The 25,486-nt window shown below is 39.6% G+C and overlaps 1 protein-coding gene across 2 annotated transcripts in view; it reads left to right on the top strand.

Moving 5' to 3' along the window:
• The window catches only part of GRM3 (glutamate metabotropic receptor 3), a 212,468-nt gene that overhangs the window by 139,316 nt on the left and 47,666 nt on the right, over positions 1–25,486 (top strand). For both annotated transcript variants that reach the window (XM_027574239.2, XM_027574240.2), the window contains exon 3: positions 1,437–2,292. In XM_027574239.2, the coding sequence (XP_027430040.1) occupies positions 1,437–2,292 (856 nt within the window). The remainder of the gene's footprint in view (positions 1–1,436; positions 2,293–25,486) is intronic.

Consider the following 25,486-nt stretch of genomic DNA (forward strand, 5'->3'; position numbering starts at 1 on the left):
CAAGTGTCATATTTTCTAGCTGTTCCATTTGTAGTTAAGGGAGGGGTACCAAGATTTGAAAATATATAGAAAACATTTTTGATAGCTCTGGGCTATATCAAGTGTTGGTTTTAATAGCAGGCCAGATCTCCAAGAACATGCTGTGTGGCTGTGTATGAACTTGGCTGTTGGTTTCCTTTGCCAGATGAAATGATGATTAATCGGGACTCAGATGTCAGTTGTTTTATGTTACTTGTGCTCTTTGCTAACAGCTGCCTATTTCAAGCTGTGCTTCCTACATGTCAAATGTAAACCTGAAACCACAAGTTCCAGAAGAAAACTTTCAAAGTACTCATAGAGTATATCAGAATATTCAGTGTTGTTTCTGATAAAAGTACAATTAGTATATTATGTGACTTAGCTGAAGTCAGTATAGAGATGGGTTCGGAATACGTGAAGTGTTCTGGAAAAATAAACTTATTATTTATTTATTATTATAAAACAAACTTATTATTAGGTATACATACAATATTTGTAGATGTTTTAAGATATATATTTATGCATATACTCAATGCATAAAATGCTCCTTGATATGCTAGTGTCACTTTCCTTTTTTATTCTGCAATACATAAAAACAGTGAAATATTACCGGTAGGTGAACTGTAACAAATTTAAATTCTTTATTCAAGCTTTAAAATTTTGAAGTAGATGGTTTTTTTCTTGATAAGGTCTTTAATACTTCCTTATTTGCTTTTTAATCAAAAATGCCATAAGAATCGCATTTGTATGCTTTCTTTTCACACAGCCCAAACAGAAACAACATTTTAAAAGGAAAAAGAAAGCAAAGAAAATATTGGTCAAGCTTTTCAGAAGTTTAGAAAAGCATATCCCTAAAATTTGGAGTGGACCAAAAAGAATTGATTTTTTTTTCTTAACCTAGATAATAAATGTCTAATTTGGACTGTCCATGTGGCATAAGGTTCCCAAATTAAACTCTTTCAGAGATTGCCATTTTTAGCAAAAGAGGGGGAAGTGAGAATCAGACAACACCCAGGCTCTCTCTATACACCACAGCCAAGTTGTTTAAAAACCAGTTTGGCCAATTCCCTGTAGTTCACTGCCTCACTGAGCTATATCAAGACTCCAGAAACTTAAAACAACCACAGGTAAGACACCTGAACAGGACTGATGGTAGCCCGGAGACTAGCATAAAGTCTGGGAGACAGAGAGGACTGCCCTCTCGTTTTTCTACTAATGCCCTTTGCCAAAGCCTAAACCACCTGCTTGAAACCTGCTCTGTCATATCCAAAATACAGTACCCAGGGAAGGGTCTGGTGATGTCAGCGATCCAGAGGTGGAAAGGGAGCTGGGTAAACAGTCTGGTATTATTCATTTTTCATGTCCATTTACCTCCAGGTTTCTAAAACAAGTTCTTCTCCCTCCCTCCTCCCCGCTAGGTGGCAAACCTGCTAAGGCTCTTCCAGATCCCTCAGATAAGCTATGCGTCCACCAGCGCCAAACTCAGCGACAAGTCGCGCTATGATTACTTTGCCAGGACGGTGCCCCCCGACTTTTACCAGGCCAAAGCCATGGCCGAGATCTTGCGTTTCTTCAACTGGACCTACGTGTCCACCGTGGCCTCGGAGGGCGACTACGGGGAGACGGGGATCGAGGCCTTCGAGCAGGAAGCCCGCCAGCGCAACATCTGCATCGCCACGGCGGAGAAGGTGGGTCGCTCCAACATCCGCAAGTCCTACGACAGCGTGATCCGCGAGCTGCTGCAGAAGCCCAACGCGCGCGTCGTCGTGCTCTTCATGCGCAGCGACGACTCACGCGAGCTCATCGCCGCCGCCAGCCGCGCCAACGCCTCGTTCACCTGGGTGGCCAGCGATGGCTGGGGCGCGCAGGAGAGCATCGTCAAGGGCAGCGAGCACGTGGCCTACGGCGCCATCACACTGGAGCTGGCCTCGCACCCCGTCCGCCAGTTCGACCGCTACTTCCAGAGCCTCAACCCCTACAACAACCACCGGAACCCCTGGTTCCGGGACTTCTGGGAGCAGAAGTTCCAGTGCAGCCTCCAGAACAAGCGGAACCACCGGCGCACGTGCGACAAGCACCTGGCCATCGACAGCAGCAACTACGAGCAAGAATCCAAGATCATGTTTGTGGTGAACGCCGTGTATGCCATGGCTCACGCCCTGCACAAAATGCAGCGCACCCTCTGTCCCAACACCACCAAGCTTTGCGATGCTATGAAGATCCTGGACGGGAAGAAGTTGTACAAGGACTATTTGCTGAAAATCAACTTCACAGGTAAGCGAGCAGCCTTTACTCATCTCCTGCGCGGTAAACAGGTTGAATCAAACAGGATTCAAATACCTCTGTCCCTGACCCAGAAATCTTCATTTCAGAGCCATAAAAAAGGGTTCAGACTGTTAAATATTCCGAGATGCAATATGATGGCCGTGGTGTTCTAACTTACTTTTGAGTGAATATCTTGGTTGATGCACTACATGAAATTGAAAGGCTCCCTAGGCTAGGCTGATCTGTGGTAGCTGTCTACATGTGGGCTACGCTACATTTGCTCTCTTTTTTGTTAGCTGTGGGGTATGACACGTGTGATATGGGCATTTAATCTTCTTTAGCAGAATTGGAAACTCTCTAAGGAACATGAACTTCCAAGCCTTCCTTTGGGGTGATTTGAGCAAAAGAATCTCATAACTTTCACAGTGGGTGAGAGAAAAAAGTCGCTGTTTTCCCAGAGCTTAATTAGGGGCAAAAAGGGAAAAATACTCAGACCATGGTGATTTCCAGGCATTTGGGTTGATTTCTTCTGTTATACAGAAACATTTTCATGTCAGCATTAAGAGTCGTAGATTTTCTCAAAGGATGTTATGAAATGAAACTTTTTCTGGGAGCCTGAATATAAACAAATTGAAGGCTGATGGAAGTCATTACAATATAGTAGTGAAAAGGCAAAGGTGTGTTTGAAATGGCTTTTGTTTCCTCTTCATTTGATTCTAAATATGATAAAGTATTTCTAAAGATAGCATTGCATTTCAGTGCATTACTAGCATAAAAGGCACAAAATTTTTAAGTTTGCATTCTCTACAACGGTACATGTGATACCAGTGCATTAAGGTATTGGTTCTGAGGACTTTAGCTTTACCCAAATCATAAACAGTAAGTAATACTATAGGGCACAAAAAAAACTTGATGCCAGAAATATTACAATTATAAAATGCTTTCATTTGCCTAAGTTGCTAATAATCATCTCCCATGCCATTAGGGCATCATTCTAATCTACACAGTCTGTTTCAGTTGGTTTCTCCCCAAAGACAGGAAAGTTCATATGCTCGAATCATATTCTTATTAGAATAAGTGGCAGTTCTCACATCTCCTCTATAGATGATCATTTGGAAGTCAAAATGACCTGAAAAATCAGTGGTAGGACTTATGATCATTGGTTCCAATTCCAAAATTCTAATTCCCAAACCAGTCTTGAAAATAAGCACAAAAATTACCCGCCTGCATTTTGCACATCTTTTCCTCATTCTACCCAGAGGGAGCCAAAAGTAGTAGAAATCAGTTATGTCAGTATTTTCTCCTACTCATCTACTAGATATCCTTCCCATTGGAATGACTATTTATAAGTGGTAAAGATTAAACTCTTTCTGTGCCCTGTATTCCCACAGGTGCATTCCATACAGAAATAACAAATATATATTTTATGTATAATATCAAATCACCGTTTATCTCAAAATCCCAAATCGATTTCCACTGACATCTCCAGAAAATAAGAATGGACCATAGAAATCAGGAAAAAAGAATAGCTTTGCTTTAAATAAAATGAATTTCACAGGTATCTGTAAATAGCATCTACAATGCACTTAAAGATAAATAAGATAAGCACCGTCCCTACCCTCTTCTCACTACCCTTGGGGTTATTATTTATCTTTATTCACTACATGTATTCATTAACCTTATTATTCTAGTCCATTCCTCATTCTTCAGTATACAAATACACAAATCTATCCTCTCATCAGCAGCTACTATAAAGGGAGCTCTTAGATTTCAGTGAGCCCTTGCAAGGTGTTTTAGGTAACCAAAATATTTTCCTTCATTTCCCAGACTGAGTCTTAAATGGCAAAGAAAAGTGAAGAAATAAGGCCATTATTTGGTAAATAAAACAAAAGTATCTTCTTTTTGTCTGTCTCGTTCAATTACTGGCTTTGATTCTACAATTTGGTTCAGCTTTGTAAACTTGACCACAAAGTGCTGTTTTAGCCTTCTCAACTTGTTCGACATTACCAAGCCTTCTCCACCTCTGAAGAGAGCAGAAGGGTGAAAAACAGGCAGAAACTACAGACAAAACAGGGAACTTAGACCAGCCACCCGTGCCACAATGCTTAGTAACGTGGGAATTGGACCAGAAAGTGCCATACTATGGGAGGACACTGAGATGCTAAAGGAGCTAAATATGGACATCTTAAAAATAAGGCTAACCTGGTTACCTATTGAAAAGCAGATTTTGTTTTACATTTTTCTCTGAAATAGTATCTCTGTTTTTCTAACCTGAATAATGACCCAAGGGACTAAGCACAAAAGTAAACCGCAAACCATCTTTGCTCAAGTGGGTTGAAAAAGTCCTCTTCCGGCCATCTGCTCGTACCCAGTGCATTTCCTCCAAGATTTTTCTGACAAGGCATAGATGGTTGCAGCCAGCCTCCTAAGGGCTCTAGTCATTACAGGATGGAAGAGCTAAGTCTCCTGAGAATTTTAACTACATAAATTAAAACACTCTTTGGTTCCTCGGTATATTCCTACCAGCTAGTTCCAGCATCGGCCAACATAAGTATCCTTGGAGTTAACCCAGTTTGATATTCCTTTTACAAAAGAGATTTTGCGGAACTATAGTTTGTTCAAGATTCTTCAGAAGAGTGAGCTCTCCTGGCATAGGACCTAACCGATATCTACCTCTTGCTATGCACGCCACATTCCTCCTCCCTTCCATAAAGACTACTTGCAGTTCCCCAAGCACATCATACCTTTATGATGTCCTTGTATCCTGTGTACATGAGATGTACATGTAATGTGCATGTCTGTTTCCTCCACCTAGGACCTCTCACCCAATCTCCATCCACCCTATCTAGTACCTTCTCTTACTCGGTCTCCACTGCTACCACCCTGGTCCAAGCCACCAGCATCTCTGGGCTACATTTCTACAACAGCCTCCTAATTGATTCACTCTTGCCCCCCTCCATCCCAGCCTCCACAACCCATTCTCTCCACGGCAGCCAGGATGCTCTTTTAAAACTTAGAGCAAGTCACTCCTCTACTCACAACCTCTTAGGGAGTTCCCCCATTTCACCCAGCAGTAAAAGTCAAAAAATCTTTGCAATGCCCCATAGATGTCTTCCCCGATGCACCCCCTCCCTGTCCTTCTTGCTCTCCTGTCATTACTTTCACTCCCCCTATTTCTCTCTTTGCTCCAGCCACCCTCATTACCAAATTCAGGGCTTTTTCTGCTGGCAGTTCTCTCTGTCTCTAATGCCCTATCCCCACATATTCCTGGGGCCAGTCAATTCCCTTATTTCCTTCAAGCCTTTACTTCAGTGTTAGCTTTCCTGAGGTCTACCAGGCAATCCTCTGGAAGTTGTAATTCACTGCCCCCACCCCACAACAGGCATCCTCATTTCTCTCTAACCGCTCTACTTCTTTTATACACAGTGATTTTTTTCCCTTTTCTTTCATACCACCTCATTTATTTTCAAGTTTATTCTCCATTGTTTGATCTTCACACTTGAATATAAACACCATGAAGACAGAAATCGTTATCAGTTTTTTCACTGACATAGCTCAAGCATAATGGCCACTCAATAAATATTTGTTGGTTATGAATATCACTTGACACCCAAACTCATATTTCCTTCTCTGTCTCCATTACTACATTGTGAGCTTTTTCAAGGCAGAGAATATATGTTTCATCTCTGATCTCAAATACCCAACACGGTTTCTGGTACAGAGTGGGCATTACATAAATGTTTCCTGAAGGAATAAGCAATGAGGAAAATAATCAATAGATTTATAATATTCTTTTTATGAAAATTTTATGTACTGTGTTCACTAACAAATGAGTTTCAACAAAGAAAAGTATATGGCTTCTAGAATGCCTTGCTTTTACCTAAGCACTGTCCTTTAGTTATGTTCTATCATTGTATTTGAGATACATTTAAAACCTAACAGCATTAGCTCTGGATCTCTTATCCATCCCTGTTTTATAGATGAAGCCCCAAAACTCACAGCGATTTGTCCAAGGTCACCATCTCGTTAGTGGCAGGAGCAGACTGAAATCCAGTCACCGGGTCTGGGGCTGCTTTTGGGTGTCACCAAGGATCTTGGGACGTTGAGGTCTTTGATCCCAAATACCTAACATCATTTCTGACATACATTAGATTTTAATGGGATGTTGATTGAAGGAATGAAAGACGATCAGTCAGTAAGTTTGAAATATGTTTCTTTGTGGGCTCCTTCTTATGATTCCTTTAATGCTCCTGGGCCACTTTACCAATTTGTTGGAGCTGAGGTGTTTTATAAAACACCCACACTTTGGAAGCTGAGCCTTTGAATCAAAACCTTAGGATATTAAAAAAAATTTTTTTCAAAGCCTTTTTTGTTGTTAGTAAAATGATTTCCATCTGAAAGAGCCATGTCATCCAGAATTCTGAAACAAATATTTAAATGCGAATTATGTTTGTTGTCATTTGACTTTTCAAAATGACTTTGAGTGAAATTCCATGTGCTTATCATGTAAAAGGAAAGCTTAAACTACCAAGTGAGTTAGAAAGAGAAGAAATAGAGAGGGCCATTAAACATCCACAGAAATGCAATATCACTCTCAGCTGTGTGTTCACAGTAGAGTGCAATCTCTCTCACTTTTTATTCTGAGACCAATTCCAGAAAGTGGAGGAGAATAAAATCATAGAGTGACAAAAGGCCTTCCTCAAAGATGAACTTGCCCCTACTCCTCACTTGACAGGGGTGGAAATTCAGGATGTCAGCATTATTATCTTCACTTACTGAAGCACATAAAAGTGAACTCAACTGTCAGAGTGATGTGGTAACCGGAGTACACCAAATTCAAAAGAGAAAAGGAAGAGCTCCCACTTACTGAACATCCTGCCAGGGGTCCTCCAAGACACATCCACAATCGGGGAGGCATTCTCTTGGAAATCACACTCACAGCATTCCTCTGTGTGATTTGCAGGGGCGGGTGGGCTAGAATGTTTGAGAAGGGAGAAATTGAGAACTTGACACAATAGGAAATGTATCCAAGATCACATAATGAAATAGGTGACACCAAGATCCTGATGTAGTTATTCATTCCACAGATGTGATTAGACTTCATGCTGGGGCCTGGGGACACAACAGTGAACAGGAGCAATGCAGTCCCTGCTTTCTGGAGCCACTCAAGTACAGAAGCAGGATGCTGGGGGCCTGCGGTATTAGGGTCTTGCCCTAGTCTTTGTGTTCTGTTTTGATTTCGGTTTTTGTTTTGAGTTGGGAAATTATTATGTATCTTAAGTTAGGCCCAGAAGAAATCTCCAACTCACTGAACAAATCTCACTCCCAGGGTTTGACTTGCAAGTGAAGAGGACGACTCTTACGCTAGACTTGTGGTCCTGATAGGACTGTATAATAGGACACACAACGATGACAGTTTTTGTTGTTGTTGCTCATTTGGTTGGTTGCTTGTTTTTTCCTTTTTTCTTCTTTTGGGAGGTAGGGGCTAGGGAGGTGAGGCACACTCATCTCTTGGTCTCAGCAAGGAGACAGACTGCTGAGATCAGAGACCTGGAGCCTGGTGGGGGTGGTGCAGCCTTGTTCTTATGTCTACAGTTCTCCATACCTGGAAGAGAAGCAGAAGCAGAAACTGAGGAGTCCCGCCTCACTGTCCCACTCACCTCTGCATCTGACTCATCCACTAGGTCCAAGGATTACTCCTGGTTGAGACTGTAATCACAGAGCGCAGGCCAGGAAGTGCAGATTTTCTGGAACACTGCACTCCAAGGAATATGTTTGAGCTGGCCCCAACCCAGCAAGGCTCTCCTCTTGAAAAGTACAGGGCCATCCAAGGCACAGCGAGGAAGCCAAAATGGTAATGGCCACATCTTTAGATGAATGGGCTTTGAAGTCCCTGAAAGAGCAAACTGCTCTTGATCTTGCTTCCTCCCCTGGAACATTTGTAGTTCCCACAAAAGCACAGAATCTTGTTCCAGCTCTGCTGATCAAAAGCATTTCCAAAATGTAAAGATAAATATCCTGTATTTCTTTCTTCCCTTTTCTCTCTGGTCAGCTTCCTGGAGTCACAGGAATAAGATTTAAACCCCCAAAGGACACCACTAATGTGGTTACTTATTTGTTTATGCACCATGCATCTGTGCTTTGGTGTCTTAGAAGCTTGAGAAATGATTCTCATTTTAAGATCACACAGTGGAGAACAGGAGTCTCTAGAAAACCTCATTTTCCACTTTGGCCTGAGCTTTCTGCTGGTGCTGCTGCTTATTATTCTCATCATATAGTTGTTATTATTTCATAATCCTTATGATTCATTTGAAGCGCCATCCTGTCTATGAAGCAGAAAACAGTAATTACGCCTCATGAAGTAGGAAAGAAACGAATTCTACCACTTTGCTAATCAGAAAAAAAGTACAATAAATACGCTATCCTCTAGATGTTTCCAGGCTTTTTGGACACTGTGGTATATTTATAGGAATATCACGTACAAAGGTGTCTGGAGATTGAGGAAAATATTCTGAGCATTTTCTAACACTATAGCTAACGTGTCGTTTAAAAATAAGTTTAGCCTGTGTTCCTGACCTTTGGGACACCTGGTGTTATCCCACAATAACCTGGTCTTTCAAGGTTTCTAATCTCAGTTGAATTGGAAACACGTGTTTTTCTACTTCATCTACCTTTGTGCTACTACTTGTCTTCGACAGCATACTGGAGAGCCAAAATAGATAAAGGAAGTGCTTCCAGTGGATTCAGAAAAAAAATTCTGTCCATGGTGGCAATCAAATACTGAAATAGAGGACTTTTCTCTGCAGATTTTAAAAGATTAAATTGTCATCTAATGAAGCAGGAGATTATGGGGGATCCCTCCCAGAGTTGTGTTTGGTAAGCCTTCCTAGGAACCTAGTGGAACTGTCCTAACACCTGAGCAGTGAGCACAGTTTCTGAAGAGTAAGGATGTGAGGTCGCATCCTGAGGAGCAGGCACTGAGGAGGAAAGCTAAACACTCAGTGCCTGGTCACTATTCTCACCTCCCTCTTACTTTAAACGTTCAACAGGTGTCCACAGTATTGTTAGTCACTCTATGTGAGATCTCCAGGAAAGATTACATAGTCATCCTTCACATTTTTTTCTTCCAACCCCTAAGCATTATACCTGGGGTAGTATAAGCCCTCATTTGTATCTAGTTCATTCCAAAACTATGACGGTTAAAGGATACATCCCACTGTCTGGGATAATTTAGAATCTGATAAGGTGGCTGAGTCCCCAGAAGTTACAGTAGTAAGTAACATTTCAGAATATTCAGAAACTTAATTCCATAAAAAAAATTATAAACAATTTCCCTAGCACAGAGTTGACCATATATTACATTTCCAAAATAATATCTCCAATACAAAATTATGTTCATACACACACTAAGCCGCTGAACCAAATATGATTAGATGTTCTATGACTGACCATCAATATATTATTCTTTAATTTTTAAAAAATTTTCCTCCAGCTTTATTGAGATGCAATCGACATATAACATTTTGTCAGTGTAAGGTGTACAACATGTTGATTTGATATTTATTCATTGAAGAATGATCACCACCACAGCATTAGCTAACACCTCCATCCCATCACATAATTACCATTACTTTTCTGTGGTGAGAACATTTAAAAACTACTCTCTTAGCAACTTTCAAGCATATAATACAATATTTATTAACTATAATTACCATGCTGTATATTAGGTCCCCAGAACTCACTCATCTTACGACTAGAAGTTTGTATTCTTTGATCAACATCTCCCCCAATCCCCTAGCCCCTGATAAACAACCATTCTAATCTGTTTCTATGAGTTCAGCTTTTTGAGAGTTCACATATAAGTGATATCATACAGTATTTGTCTTTCTCTGACTTACTTCATTTAGCATAATGTCTCCAAGGTCACTCATGTTGTCACAAATGGCAGGTTCTCCTTCTTTCTCATGGCTGAATAATATATACTACATCTTATTTATCCCTTCATCTGTTGATAATTTGGTTGTTTACCTATCTTGGCTATTGTAAATAATGCCGTAATGAACGTGGGTGTGTAGACATCTTCTCAATATCCTGTTTTCATTTCCCTTGGAAATACACCCAGAAGTGGGATGGCTGGATAATATGGTAGTATTTTTTTTTAATTATGTGAGAAACCTCCATATTGTTTGTCACAGTAGCTGTACCAGTTTACATTCCTAGCAAGAGCATACAATTACCTTTTCTCCATATCCTTGCTGACACTTGTTACCTCTTGTCTGTTTGAAGACAGTCATTCTAGCAGGTGTGTGGTTGTATCTCCTTGTGGTTTTGATTTGCTTCTCCCTCATGATTAGTGATGCTGAGCATCTTTTCATGTACCGATTGGCTATCTTAATATCTTCTTTGGAAAAATATTTATTCAGTTACTTTGCCCATTTTTAATTGGATTGTCTGTTTGTTGCCATTGAGTTGTGTGAGCTCTTAATATATTTTAGATATATTAACCCTTTATCACATAGATAGTTGGCAAATACTTTCTCCCATTCCATGGGTTGCCTTTTCATTTTGTTGATGGTTTTCTTTGCTGTGCAAAAACTTTTTCACTTGATGTAGTTTCACTTGTTTATTTTTGCTTTTGGTTGCCTTTGCTTTTGGTGTCAAATTCAAAAAAATCATTACCATGACTGAGGCCAAGGACCCTACTCCCTATGTTTTGTTCTAGGAGTTTTATGGTATCAGGTCTTATATTCAAGTCTCTCACTTATTTCAATTTTATTTTTATGTATGGTGTAAAATGAGGGTCCAGGTTCATTCTTTTGCATGAGGCTGTCCAGTTTTCCCAGCTCCATTCATTGAAGAGACTATCCTTTCCCCATTGTATATTCTTGTTTCCTTTGCCATAAGTTAATTAACCATATATGCATGGGTTATTTCTGGTCTCTAATCTGTTCCAATGATCTATGTGTCTGATTTTGTGCCAGTTCCATACTGTTCTAATTACTGTAAGCTTTGTAATATAATTTGAAATTGAAGTGTGATACCTCCACCTTGGTTCCTCTTTCTCAACATTGCTTTGGCTACTTGGGAGTCTTGTGTGGTTCTGTAGAAATTTAATTCTTTTTTCTATTTCTGTGAAAAATGCCATTGGACTTTTAAAAGGAATTGCACTATATCTGTAGATCACTTCAGGTAGTATGTACATTTTAACAATATTAATTATTTTAATCCATGAGCACAGAATATCTTTCCATTTACTTGTGTCTTCTTTGGTTTCTTTCATGAACATCTTATAGTTTTTAGTGTACGGATTCTTTACCTCTTTGGTTAAATTTATTTCTTTGCATTTTATTCTTTTTGATGCTGTTGTAAATGAAACTGTTTTCTTAACTTCTCTTTGTAATAGATCACTGTTGGTGCATAGAAACACAGCTGATTTTGTATATTGATTTTGTATCCTCTAACTTTACTGAATTTTTTTATTAGTCTTAAGTTTTTTGGTGGAGCTTTTAGAATTTTCTATGTATATAATATGTCATCTGCATATTGAGACAGTTTTACATCTTCCTTTCTAATTTAGATCCTTTTTATTTCCTTTTCTTTCCTAATTACTCTGACTAGGACTTCTAGTACTATGTTGAATAAAAGTAGAAAGAGTAGCCATCATTCTCTTGTTCCTAATCTCAAAGGAAAACCTTTTAGCTTTTCACCATTGAGTATGATGTTAGCTATGGACTTGTTACATATGGCCTTTATTATGTTGAGGCATGTGCCTCTATACCCATTTCATTGAGAGTTTTTATTACAAAACGATGTTAAATTTTGTCAAATGCCTTTTTTCACATCTATTAAGATGATCCTATGATTTTTACCCTTTATTGTGTAAATGTGGTATATCACATTGATTGATTTGCAGATGTTGAAGCATCCTTGCATCCCTAGAATAAATCCCACTTGATTGTGATGTATGATCCTTTTAATGTACTGTTGAGTTTGGTTTGCTAATATCTTGTTGAAGATTTTTGCATCTGTGCTCATCAGGGATATTGGTCTGCAATTTTCTTTTCTTGTGTGTCCTTGCCTGATTTTGATATCAAGGTAATTCTGGCTTCGTGAAATGAGTTTGGAAGTGTTCCCTCTTCTATTTTGGAAGAATTTAAGAATAATGGTATTAACTCTTTTTAATGTTTGGTAGAATTCACCAGTGAAGCTGTCTGGTCATGGACTTTTATTTGTTGGGAGGTTTCTGATTACTGACTCAATCTCCTTACTAATAATGGGTCTGTTCAGATTTTCTATTTCTTCGTGATTCCGTCTGGGTTAAGTTGTATGTTTCTAGGAATTTATCTAATTCTTCTAGGTTGTTCAGTTTGTTGGCATGTGACTGTTTGCAGTAGTCTCTTATGGTCCTCTGTGTTTGTGTGGTATCAGTTTTTTCCTCTTTTATTTCTGATTTTATTTATTTATTGTATGTAGTTAGTCCCCTTCCAGGGAGTGAGTGGGTGAAGGATGTTTTCTGTCTGCTCCCTCTGCCCCAAACCCTGGAGTAATAGCTGCAGTGAGTGCTGTCCATTAATAACTGCTTCTCTGTTTGCTGTAGTCCTGTGGATTTGGTTGATACAGGCCCTGTTGTCTTTCAGAGGTAGGTGTTGGGGGGGCCCTTCCCTCAGGTGGGAGTCTTAAAAGTTGGGATGCTACATGTTAGGTCGAAACTCTTTACTCCTCTGGGAGAAGCTGGGAGTTGGGTGTTCCCTCCTGACTGTGTGGTGCTGTGCTAGGGGTAGGTTTATGGCAAGAGTGTGTCTCAGCCTTTCCTATCCATTTCAATGTGGATATTTTTTTGTTTGCCCCATGTACAGACGTTGTTCAGCTGAAATGGATTTCTTTAGAGGGAAATGCTCCATGTGTAGCTGTAAATTTAGTGTGTCCATGGGAGGAAGGGAGTTCAGGAGCTTGCTGTGTCACTCTCTTTAAAGACTGCCCTCTGGTTTCATTCTTACAACTAAGAATCCTGATGAGTATAGTGTAATTCCTTTATGAATGTTTATCTCCTACTGGCCATTAATATTAACTGATTACTTGTCCATTCATTCATTCCTCCTAGCAGATATGCAGCAAATTAACAAAAGTTTCTAAAATATCATAGAAAAAATTAAGGCAATTGAATGTGACTTTAAGTAGTCAACCAATTCAGAAAAGATCATTATTTCTGTTTTAGTTGTAGAATGAATTTATCATGTGTAGAACCCAAGTCAAGAAGATTAGTTTTCTTTGAAAAAAATTAAAAATACCATTGATACTTCCATAAATTAGCACTTCTTAAGAATTTTTTACCACAAAGTTTTGTTGGTAGGCTATCTGGTCACCAACAATCACATGGTAGCACTGTACCAGCTTCTTGGGGTACTTAAAAAATTTTTCTCTGTCTTTAAAAGGCTCCTGGTCTAATAAAACCCGAAACCTTGATTATCTCAATTTTTTAAAGATTTTATTTATTTATTTGACAGAGAGAGACACAGCGAGAGAGAGGGAACACAAGCAGGGGGAGTGGGAGAGGGAGAAGCCAGCTTCCCACTGAGCAGGGAGCCCGATGCGGGGCTCGATCCCAAGACCCTGGGATCATGACCTGAGCCGAAGGCAGACGCTTAACGACTCAGCCAGCCAGGTGCCCCTGATTATCTCAATTTTAATAAAAGTAGAAAACAAAGAAAATTTAACATTTCTTAATAATCAAAAGCAAATCTTTGGATAATGCAGTTATTTATATCCCCTTCATTTTTATTCATCAAGAACTCTGTCAGTTCCAGAAATATTTTAAACAGAAAAAATATAAATAAAATGTTTCTAAAAGAAAAGCCAGAGTGCCAATTTCCAGAGATGGGTTCTTTCACCGCTTTTGCCTACCTAAATTCTCCCTACGAATTTATCCTGCGATGACTCCCCCTCCACCTAATTCCTCCCTTTTCAGTATGGAAATTTATTAAGTTCTTTTTCTGTCTTTTGCCTGGCAAGGGTCTTTTGCTGCTGAATTAATGCACTAGCTAAACAATGCAAAAAAAGGAAAAGGAAGGTATACTTTGTTTTAGTTTTCTTCAGAACATTATATCACAGTTTCCTTTAAAATATTGTGGCAGACACCTTGAGAAGTAAGATCAATTAACTGGCAACAGAAATAAGAAAACAAGAGCTTTCCATTCCACTTTGCTGACATCTACAGTTTAAATTTAGCCATCTAGGGACGCCTGGGTGGCTCAGTCGTTAAGTGTCTGCCTTCGGCTCAGGTCGTGATCCCAGGGTCCTGGGATCAAGCCCCACATCGGGCACCCGGCTCGGCGGGAAGCCTGCTTCTCCCTCTCCCACTCCCCCTGCTTGTGTTCCCTCTCTCACTGTGTCTCTCTCTGTCAAATAAATAAATAAAAATCTTTAAATAAATAAATAAATATTAAAAAAATAAATTTAGCCATCTAAACTACTAGACCAGGGATTGAATTAATTGATACAATTCCCTGAGTGTGCAGGCTCCTCCCTTTTTACCATATCTCAAGCCACAATGTGGCAGGGAGTTTACTTTCTTGTCCCTCAGGTGTGATGGGCTATCGCAAGAGCTCACATAGTCAAGAAGCTAAAATGAAGACACTGCCCCAAAATCAGAATTCTAGAATCTTAGTAACAATTGTGAAGATGTAGATCAACTAGCCTTTATCATTTTAAAAACACTTTTAAATGCACTATGACTAGAACCTTACCACAACCCTCTGTACTCAATTGAGTAGATGTTATTGTTTATTATTTCACTGATGAGAAAATGGACGATAGGACAGTTAGTTGGTCACTTGCCCAAGGTCAAAAGAAAAGAACCCCTCCTGAATTAGAATTCATGTCCTTTGATCATTATCCAGTGATATGACCCTTCAACTTCCACTGTAACAGGCAGGTAATGATACCTGTCTCATAAAGCGGAAAATGTTACTGGAGGCAAAACCGGTCTCATTATATTTGCTGTTGGAGCCTTGACAGAATACTGACACCAAGCAGAGCAAGAGACACTGAGTCAGCAAAACTCACCTTCATTCTAGATTTGCCACTGCATGGCTCTGTTGCTTGGGGGCAAATCACGTAGCCCCTCCAAGACTCATCTATTAATATTTTAGAAACATGACAGATCTGTTGCCTGCCGAATAGAACTAGCAGACACGGTATTTTTGCCCTTATCTTTCATATGACTGAAGTGTTCTTTCTTCTGGGAAGATTAATATTTCTGGGTATAGTTAAAGAGGATGGTAATCCACATTCCACTCACGCTGGGAAGACTTCCTAAAAGAAATAGGATTAGAAGTGGACTTTGAAGAACCAGGTAAATTTCCTGTAGTCATTCAGTATTTATTGCTGACCTTATCTACATCAGTCCCAGCCCCAGACCCTAGGAGTTAAGCAGTGAAACTTAACAAAGTCCCTTACCCTCTCAGAGCTTCTGTTCCATAAATATGCTAGTAAATCCATAGCATGTCACAGGGAACTATAAAACAAGGCAAGTAAACTGGGGAGTCCCGTGTAGGTGTGTTGAAGGAATAGGGGGCAGGTAGGGTGTTACCGTCTTATATAAGGTGGTTAGGAAAACTTCACTGACGATTTGATGTATGACCAGAGACCTAAAGGAAGTAAGAGTACAGGCCATGGGGAAATATGAGAAAGAACATCCCCAGGAAGGAAATAAGAAGGCCTGAGGCGAGAGCCTACTTGATGTGTTTGAGGGGAAGCAAAAAGGGTGGCCAGAGGGACTTAGCGTCTTTGAGGTGGAGGAAGTGAGGTTAGGGAGGTGGTAGAGTCCAGAACCTGGAGGACCTTGTAAGGACTTCGGCTTTTACCCGGATTAGGTTAGAAGCCATAGGAAGCCCCACAAAAGAAATGACAGGAGCAATAGCAAAGATTTAGAATAGGGCACATTTTAAAATTATGATTACACCCTGAAAAAGCTAATCAGGAAAGCCTGTCAATGTTGACATCCTAATACATATCTTCTATAAATACTGAGGAATCTAAGACATTTTAATTTCTGAAGAGTAAGCCTTTTATTAAAATTTCCAAGGTATTCAACTAGAACCCAAATCAGTTCTGTCTATTGTACGTTAGCAGCTAGGCACTGATGAATTTACTTTTCATATCCAGTTGTAATTTTTATATTCCACCTCAAGACTGGACAAAAGAACTCACCAAAATCACCATGTGATTCTGTAGAAATTTGTACACTCTCCATCCGGGCTTCCTACCATACCATTGTTGATCCTACATACACAAAGAAAAAGAAAAAAAAAATCACTGAGTGATGTTTGCTTTGCCCCGAATGTCGGGGTGATAATAGGATATTCTTCTCTCTGTACACCTGTCTTCCCCACAGCACAGAACCCCTAATCTAATTGTGCAATGTCAAGCAATCCACAAGTTGTTTGGGCCTCTTGCATTTCCTGTGCATATTAGTGATGCAAAGTGGCCTACTTCTATCCCCATAATATTTATTATTAATGATAGGACCATCGTGTATGGGCTTCATTGATCAAAGTATTAGGTCATTTCTGCAACAATTATTGAAGCATCTTTCTTATGTTAGAGACTGGAAAGAAGACAAAGAAAAAGATATGCTCACTACCCTCACTGCTCATCTTCTGGGAGAGACAAGCAAATATCTTGAAAGAATAACATGAGGCAGGATGCCCAAAGAGCTGTAACAGAAGTATTAAGGCAATAAAATCACTTGTTTGGCACTTCACATTTAAAAATATACACGTACATACAGCATCTCATTTGATTTTTAGATCATTTGCAAACAAACTGTGCTTATTAATCATTGTTGAAAGTAATGCAGTTTCCACCTAGGGAGTGAGAGGAGGGAAGGAGTAGCCCAAGAAAGGCCTCTTGAGAGGACCTTAAAAAATAAATCATTTTAAAATCAGGTGAATATTTGTGTAAGTTAATATGCAAGGCATGTTAAAGATCCCAAAACTAGAGCCAGTGCTTTCTCATCAGACGGTGGGAGCTCCTGTTCTTTGGTTTGTGATGACCTTGGATTTTCTATTTTAGGGACAATTGCATAGATTCTGGCCTGTAGTGGTTTTACTCAGTCTCATCTCTTGTCAAAAGCTCAAGAGGCTAGAAACTTCTGCTCAATAGTGCTTAAGAAAGAAAGCATTGAGATCCATTATGTGATTGTGGTCATCATTAACTGTTTGATAACCCGGCAAACACAAATTTTGTTCTCGAGAATAACATGGGTATAAAAGTGAAATGAGAAAAAAAATGACATTCTGCTAGAAATTCATGAATAGTTACTGCTTTTATTATGAAGAAAAACAATGTTGATGTATTCTGTTTCCTCAGCAGTTTCATATTCTGGTTCTACTTCACCAAGAATGACAAGGTGATCTTACCTGGTTCCTCCAAATTGGAAACCACTCATATAATGTATGCTCTGAAAATATTCCCTCTATGAATTTGGAAATATCTTCTTTCCTGAAGCCACTCTTAGCTTAATGACTTTGTCATAGAAAGTAACTCTATAATTGAAGGTAACTTGCATAAAACCAAGCATTGTGATATATATGAAATACACTGAACAAGAATCAGGGGATGTAGAGTTTGCCCCAAGTTGTGACTTTAATAGCCCAGAAGCCTTGAGCAAGTTACCCAAGCTCTCTGGGCCTCAGTTATGTCACAGATCAAAGAATAGAATCTTCCTTTAAGGAACCTTTTTTTTTTTTAGAAAAATTTAATTAAAACACTAATCTCTCTCTCTCTCTTTCTCTCTCTCTCTCTCACTCACACACACACACACACACACACACACACACACACACTCCACATGACATACAAATACACACATTGGAGTAAGTTCCTAGCTGTTTTCATAAAATCACCACAGAATAGTTTTTTTTTTTTTTAATTTTTTAGTACCACTAAAACAATGGGCCAATTTTCCCACTTCATCAAAATTTCATGTAGTCAATTCTGTTTCTTGCCCTGTGGGAGCATCTTTAATCGACACTGGCCAGTGGGCATTGTTCCTGTTTGTTTGGACCTCATAATAAAATTGCCCAGAACATCTATTTTCGTGTGAATTTCACCATAAGGGGAACATCAGGTAAGAAGTAGGGAAAGGAGGGAAGGAACTGACAGTAACTGATTTCAACCATAAATTTTTGTTTATAGCACATGAGGTGCCATCCAGTTGCTTCATAAGCCATCGTTAGAGGAGAAGTTCATGATAAGGGACAACAGTAAATTTGCTGAAGGGCCAGGAAAAACCATTTAGCTTTATGTCTTTTCAATATTTTTTTCAGATTGCTAATATAAAGGACCAACTTTCGAACTTTAAGCCATTTTTAGCCTAGTTCTAAAAGAACCAATAAAAGGAATTAAATTACTCCATGAAGTGTTTTGTTTCTCTGTCCTTGGCATTTGATTTTTCCTTCTTGCAATGTCCCCATTCACTCTCCAGGAAGTGTCACCTCCAGGGACTAGTGAATGTAGATGAGTAGAAATTCAGCGGTTTGGATGACACTCTTTTACCAATCCAATGCCTCCATGGCAAATCACCTTAAACCTTGAACGATATCCTTGATGCTACCTCACATCCATCTGACCCCATACAGAGACATTTCCAAAGAGCTCACAAAGTGGATCATTTAGGCAAAATGGGAAGGAACCTTCAAGATTACTTAGCCAAAGTTTTTGAGCTTTTTTAAAAATTTAGCATAATTACTTCCTAAACTCTATTAAGAAATATAATACTTAAAACAGATAAAATTGGAGTCGCTGTGGTTGAACTCAGGAGGTATTGTGAACGCTGATATCCATCCGATAGCCTGCTTTCCTTCCCTCCCTCCTCTTCCGTCCCTTCGACTCATTGCCGGATGAGGAAATCAGAGGCATATTTCTATCTATGTAATAGAAAGTTTATATAATAGATATATAATCTTCTACTGATATATCATTTATATATATATATATATATATATAAAATAGGTGTTATATGATACAAGCTTCTCTACTTACTGACTTTATTTTCTTAAAAGATTTTATTATTTGTCAGAGAGAGAGAGAGAGAGAGAGCACAAGAAGGGGGAGTGGCAGGGGGAGAGGGAGAAGCAGACTCCCCGTTGGGCAAGGAGCCCGATGTGGGACTTGATCCCAGCACCCTGGGATCATGACCTGAGCCAAAGGCAGATGCTTAACTGACTGAGCCACCCAGGTGTCCCTCTACATACTGACTTTAAATTTACTAATTTTTATTCTGACTAGCAAATTTATGGTCTAGAACAAAAAATTGTACTCACTCTGCCCCAACCAAATGAGAGTGTGAGCAATCTGCTGTAGTCAGTGTCCATAACCAGTGCAGCTCCTTCATTTCAACCGTTTATATGGAAATTACCCTATTTTGAAAGGTTAAAAAGTAGTGAGAATGGGTCAAGGCCTAATAAGAAGATATATTTGATTATAAAAGAAAAGAGGCTGAAATAATTTTTTTCAGTGTAGAAAAGTGACCAACTTTGCAATGCACACATGAGGTTAAGCTTGGGAGAGTCCCACGGATTCTCAGTGACAGAGTGTGACTCAAAACTTGGCACAAACTTATGCACTTGTGCTGATACATTTGTGCATCAGGAGAACAAAAAGCAACTGAGAAAAGATGGTCAGCGTTGGAGTGGGTAGCTTGAGAACTGGTATTTACCTCTGATGCTTATTTGCTTTGTGTTAATTCCAAACTCTGTTAGAATTACAATCAAGAACTTGAAATTGACTCACCTTAAAAGCGGTAATGTTGAAAATTTTGTTCCCAGCCACAGATGACTCGGGGGCTTTAAAGCCTGTTTGAATTCTAAACAGAATCACAGTGGGCATCACAGTTGTAAAGGGGAATATAGCGGCTGAGAAATCCCTCACAGCATTTGTAGGGCACCTCAAGGGCAATTGCCTCCCGGCGTATTTTTCATATGTAAAAACTGATCCATTTGGAAAGAGAATAATATGTCCATTTTACCACTTCATATGTTTAGTGAAAATGATGGGATTGTGTATAAACTTCCCTCGGTCACTTTGGATTTAGGACCAAAGGGATTTATGAACACCTTTTTGGAGCCTCACTCATTCATATATAGAGAACGAGGTTGCTCTGCATAATGAACAACGAAACTGAGTAACATCAAAACCCCTTATCTTGAATAAACTGGTCTACTTAGAGGACCCTATACTTAAATTTTTATTTTCCTTTGGAGATATAATTTGATTGAGAGTATGAAGCCTAATCATAGCGAGCCCCATTATTATCAGAACTTCTTGAGTTGTTTCAGAGTTCCAAGATTATTTTCCATTTTTCCGCCTAATTTAAAAGTACAACATAAAAACAAATTGTATTGTGTTTCAAGTAATAAAATCTATAGTCATCTGCTAAATGTGCAAACTCTCCCCATAAAGCTAATTAACTAGATAAAAGGTCCATATCGGGCTTGAAGCAGTTCCTGTCTCTAAGGGCCTCACTCTGTAATTAATTATGTTTCTGAGAGTCTCTGAACGCTTTTGCAGCTTCATGGGTCCTTAGAAATGAGACATCTCGGGCATCATCCAAAATATCTTAATCTCTCAATCTGCTTAGAGTCAAGTTCCTACAAAGAAGCAGAGTTAAATGTCTTTAAAATGAGGCCTATATATCCTATTCATTTAATCAGTTACTCACCTCAGGGTTCAGATAACACTAATTGAATTCTAACCAACCTCATTTTTAAAACACTGTTAACATCGGAGTGACCATTCGTTTGGGGTCCATGTAGCATGTTGGCTTGGCTGAAATCAAAGATATTAGCAAAGTATCAGTTAAGCCCTGAAAGTGTATAATGCCACACAGATGTGTTGTTGGTAAAGAGGACACGCCTTGGTCCCTATTAGAGTTTCAGATGTTAGGTAAGATGTATACGGACACGTCCTAGTGGAGAGCCATCCCGCTGTGTTAACTTCATCCCTCTAAGGAGGAAAATGCCTTGCCAATTCACGGCCTTCCTAGAGACATGACATTTTCTCAGCTAGAACCCTGGGTGAGCATGTGCCCTGCTGAGGGCAAGATCCTAAAGAAATGCGCTTGGAGATGGGGTCTGCTGGAATCGGCACCTGGGAGGGAGGAGAAAGCCTAAGGTCATCTTCCGTACTACACCATTTTGCCTGGCCCTCCACCTTGGGCTTCCCCACACGTCCAGACCAGATGGCTTTTTAAAGCTCCTCAGGGGAAAATAGCCTATAAACCATATAAGCATAATCAAAAGACATTTACAGATGACACCATGTCTTTATAAAGCCCATGCCTTGGAGTCAGCACCTCAAATTACATGGCTGTGTCACTGCTGTCCTCTGAATGTTCTCACCCCCTCTATATTCAGTCCCCAGATTTGAAAAACTTTCAAGTTATTTTTAAAAAACAAGGGTAACATCAACTTCAAAAAACAACTAGTAGCGGATGGGAGAGACATTATCAGAAGAAATGCACCCTCTTGAAGATGTGAGCCACCCTCCCAAGACTGCCTAAAATGAAGCTTTCATTTCTCCCCTTTCCCCTCGGATTTCATGGTGGCACCCTAAAGAAAGCTTGAAGAGGGTCAGAATTTTTAATTACAGGCTCCCTTGCAATGTTTACCAAGCAGATACTAGCCCTGAGTGCGGAGTTAGGCTGTTTAAAGTCACGTTTTAATCTCCTTTGTAATTGCAATTTGATTGCTGGTGTAAATTACCTAGTAGGCTTGCCACCTTCAGCGCCAGCCATTTCCCAGAGTGCATAATTTTGAATTAAAAGGCTGATATCCATCCAAAAGTTTCCCAGAATGTTTCATGGGCTCAGTGAATTATGCATTAAACAGAATTCTTTAAAAAGAAGGCAAGAGGTTCCTTTGATGTCAGCTGGGGTTTTTCATCATATTATGGACTATTAATTTCTAGACTCTTTTAGAGGTGGTTTTTTGAAATCTCTGTTCAATTTAGGACTTATTACTGATCTTTCTCTAACCTTTATATTTTATTGTAACAGCATCATATGTCACCCTGAATATGGCAGGTTCTGGCAGAAACCTGGTGGTTAAGTTCTTAGGGGTGGGGGCGGGGGAGGATGAAGAAAAGAGCAATTTGCTGCAAACACACCATCTGCTGGACAGAACGTGTATATACTTTGAGGAGGTGGCCCTCATATTAGGAAAATATTTTAGAAATCTCATGAGGACAAAACCAATCAGGGAGCTGAGATGCATATGGGAACTCAGCTGTGTGACATCTCTAAGCTGTCTCCAAATGCCAGTGGCTTCCTGTGATGACTTTTTTAACACCCAATAGAGATAACCTTTGGTTGTTATGTTTGATTTTGAGCTATGTTCCCCATCCAAGTGTAAGTTTACAGTTTAGAGTAAGCAAACTCGATCCCAAGAAAATAAACAGCTCCCCCCACCCCGATGTAAAAGGAAATAAGGAGAGCCAGGTTTCCACCATCATAAGCAAATGAAGATTCTGGGGAAAGTATTACACAATTCCATATTATTATTCCCTCTTTCTCTCTTTTTTTCCTGAACACAAAGTACTTTGAAATTTGTCAAGAGCTGCACTTTCCTACGCCCTTGTAAGTTGAGTGAACATCAACTTATCGTTCACCATGGGCACTGCTCAGAGTGCTCAAAGTGAACACTATAAATAATTACATCAGAACAACATAGCATAGACCAGGACTGTTCTGGGCAAATCAGGATAAAATGTCTCTCTATTCATAGGTAGTCAAGTCTCCTCACAAACAGAAACCCCCCTTTCAGTCTGTACCACGGGCCAACTCATGTTAGAGAAGAACAAAAGGAAAAGGTTGAAATGATCCAGTGTAATGTAAAGATCCCAGATGGGGGCAGAGAGGAGAAAGACTCAGGTTTTCATCACAAATATATTCAGCGTAGACATGATTCCATTTTTTTATTCATGCATTAATTCATCCATGGCTAAGTACCAGAAGAAAGGTCAGATACGGGTGGTAACTGGATTTACTGTGGTGATCATGGTGCCATACATACAAATGTGGAATCATGACGCTGTACACCTGAAACTAATATAATGTTATGTCAGTGAGACCTCAACTTAAAAATAAAAGGTCTGGTAAAGTTTCAGGAGGGTCTAGAAGGAAGCTAAGTCAGGTCTAGCTGAGAAGATACACCGTTTCATGCAGAAGGCAGCGTCTGAATTGAGCACTGAACGAGAAGCTGGGTTTGGTGGATGGATATTCAAGACGCTGGGTTTGGTGGATGGATATTCTAGCAAAAGTAGAAGCTGTCAGTAATTAACTGGGCAAACCAAGAACAGTATGCTGCCCCATCACATCCTTACTATGGCTTTTCGACAAATTTTCCTGAAGCTTACCAAGTGTCAAACGCTTTTTGACACACTGATGGATAAAACAGGCATCTATTCTCACTTTCAAGAAAATACAGCCTGGGAAGCAGTAGGATTCGATCATCTGTTTTTCAGAGCCCTTTTCCTAATTAGAGATAAATGTGGGAATCATTGGCATATTTAAACTGACAGGAAATAGGTAAAAATCACTTAGGGAAAAGATGTAGAGAGAAAGTGAAAAAGACACAGAACAGAATCCTGAATTATTCCAATATTTAGAAACAGGATGAAGAAGTTCTCAGAGGGAAAAACAGGTGTTCTAAGAACACTAAAACAAAGAAAAAAGAAAAAAAATCTTCTTTTCTCCAATTTCAGAATATAGGTAGAGCTCAGAGGAAATGAAGCTCGTCAAGCTGTAGATAAGATATGGCTTTAAGCTTCCTCATTATCCAACAATTATCACGATAATTTCAAAATTATGAATAGCTTTCTCCAAGGAACCCTAAATGCTTTATGTGTCCCTTCTAATGTATCTCCCTAGGATTGTTATTAAATTATAAAATGATACATTATTGAAAGTGAAGCAATAAGGCCATTACCATCTATGCTATAGTCAGTTTTAGATTTCCTGTGGGGAAATACTCTCTTCTCCCCTTTCACTTTCAATGAGGTGAATCAAAGCAGAGCTACCATTCCAATCTTACTTATGAATATAAAATTAACTCAAGATATAGCTCATTCTTCTCGGCTCCCTCCTGGATAGTGTACTCTGTCATGCTGTCCATCATTTTTTAATGAATATTACTCAATACACTGTTTGGGTCCTGTTTCCAGTCACTTTTTATGTTAACTATTACAGAAAACTTAAAATACGCCTTAGGCTGGAGGTCAGTGCAAGGAACAGCAGATATTTCCTGGATTTGCTAAGCCTCGTCAGAGTTCAGCTGTCATCCTGTTAGGCTTTGGTATTCATTTATCCATTCAGAGCATACTTAGGAAGCACCTACTATGTATTAGGTCCTGGACCTACACGCAGAGGCAAGAAAGGTGTCAGTCTCTACCTTTAGGAACTTAGAATCTCTTGGAGAATACAAAGGAATAAAGAGGTGATTACAATGCAGTGTGACAAAGCGAATCCACTTGGGACACAATGGACCATTCACTTTGTTATCCATTCCTCTTTAGGCTTCTGTGACTTCTATTCCCATTCACAACACTATTCTGTGACTTCCATGATCCTATACCCTCTTTCTCCTTGCTCACCAGCCCTTCTTTCTCAGGTTCCTTGGTATGCTTTCTTCTCTGCCTCCTGTGTCCAAACTCTAAATGCTGGGGTACCCCAGGGCCCCATCCTCTCGATCCTCTCTTTGTAGTCATCTGATCAAGTCCCTAATATGAAACACCAGCCATGTAATGGTGAATCACAAATGTGTTTTCTCCATTCCTGATCTTTCTGCTGGTATCTAGGTTTATATATTTAATGACTTCATTGACATCTCATCTTGGATATCTAAAATAATCTCAAGTTTCACCTATCCATTACAAAGCTCTTTATTGTCACTTCTCCTCTCTCCCTGATCCCCAGAAAACACATACCTGTTCCTCTACCTATTGTTCTCAGTTAATGGCACCATTATCCATCCATTAAATAAAAATCTAGAGTCAATCACAGATGGGTTCTCTTTTTCTCATTCCCAATGTTCAGTGCATGAGCACCACTTCAAAAGATAAATCTTGGGCGCCTGGGTGGCTCGGTTGTTAAGCGTCTGCCTTCGACTCAGGTCATGATCCCAGGGTCCTGGGATCGAGTCCCACG

Source organism: Zalophus californianus, chromosome 12, assembly GCF_009762305.2.
Source record: "Zalophus californianus isolate mZalCal1 chromosome 12, mZalCal1.pri.v2, whole genome shotgun sequence".
In the NCBI taxonomy this organism is placed as follows: Eukaryota; Metazoa; Chordata; class Mammalia; order Carnivora; family Otariidae; genus Zalophus; species Zalophus californianus.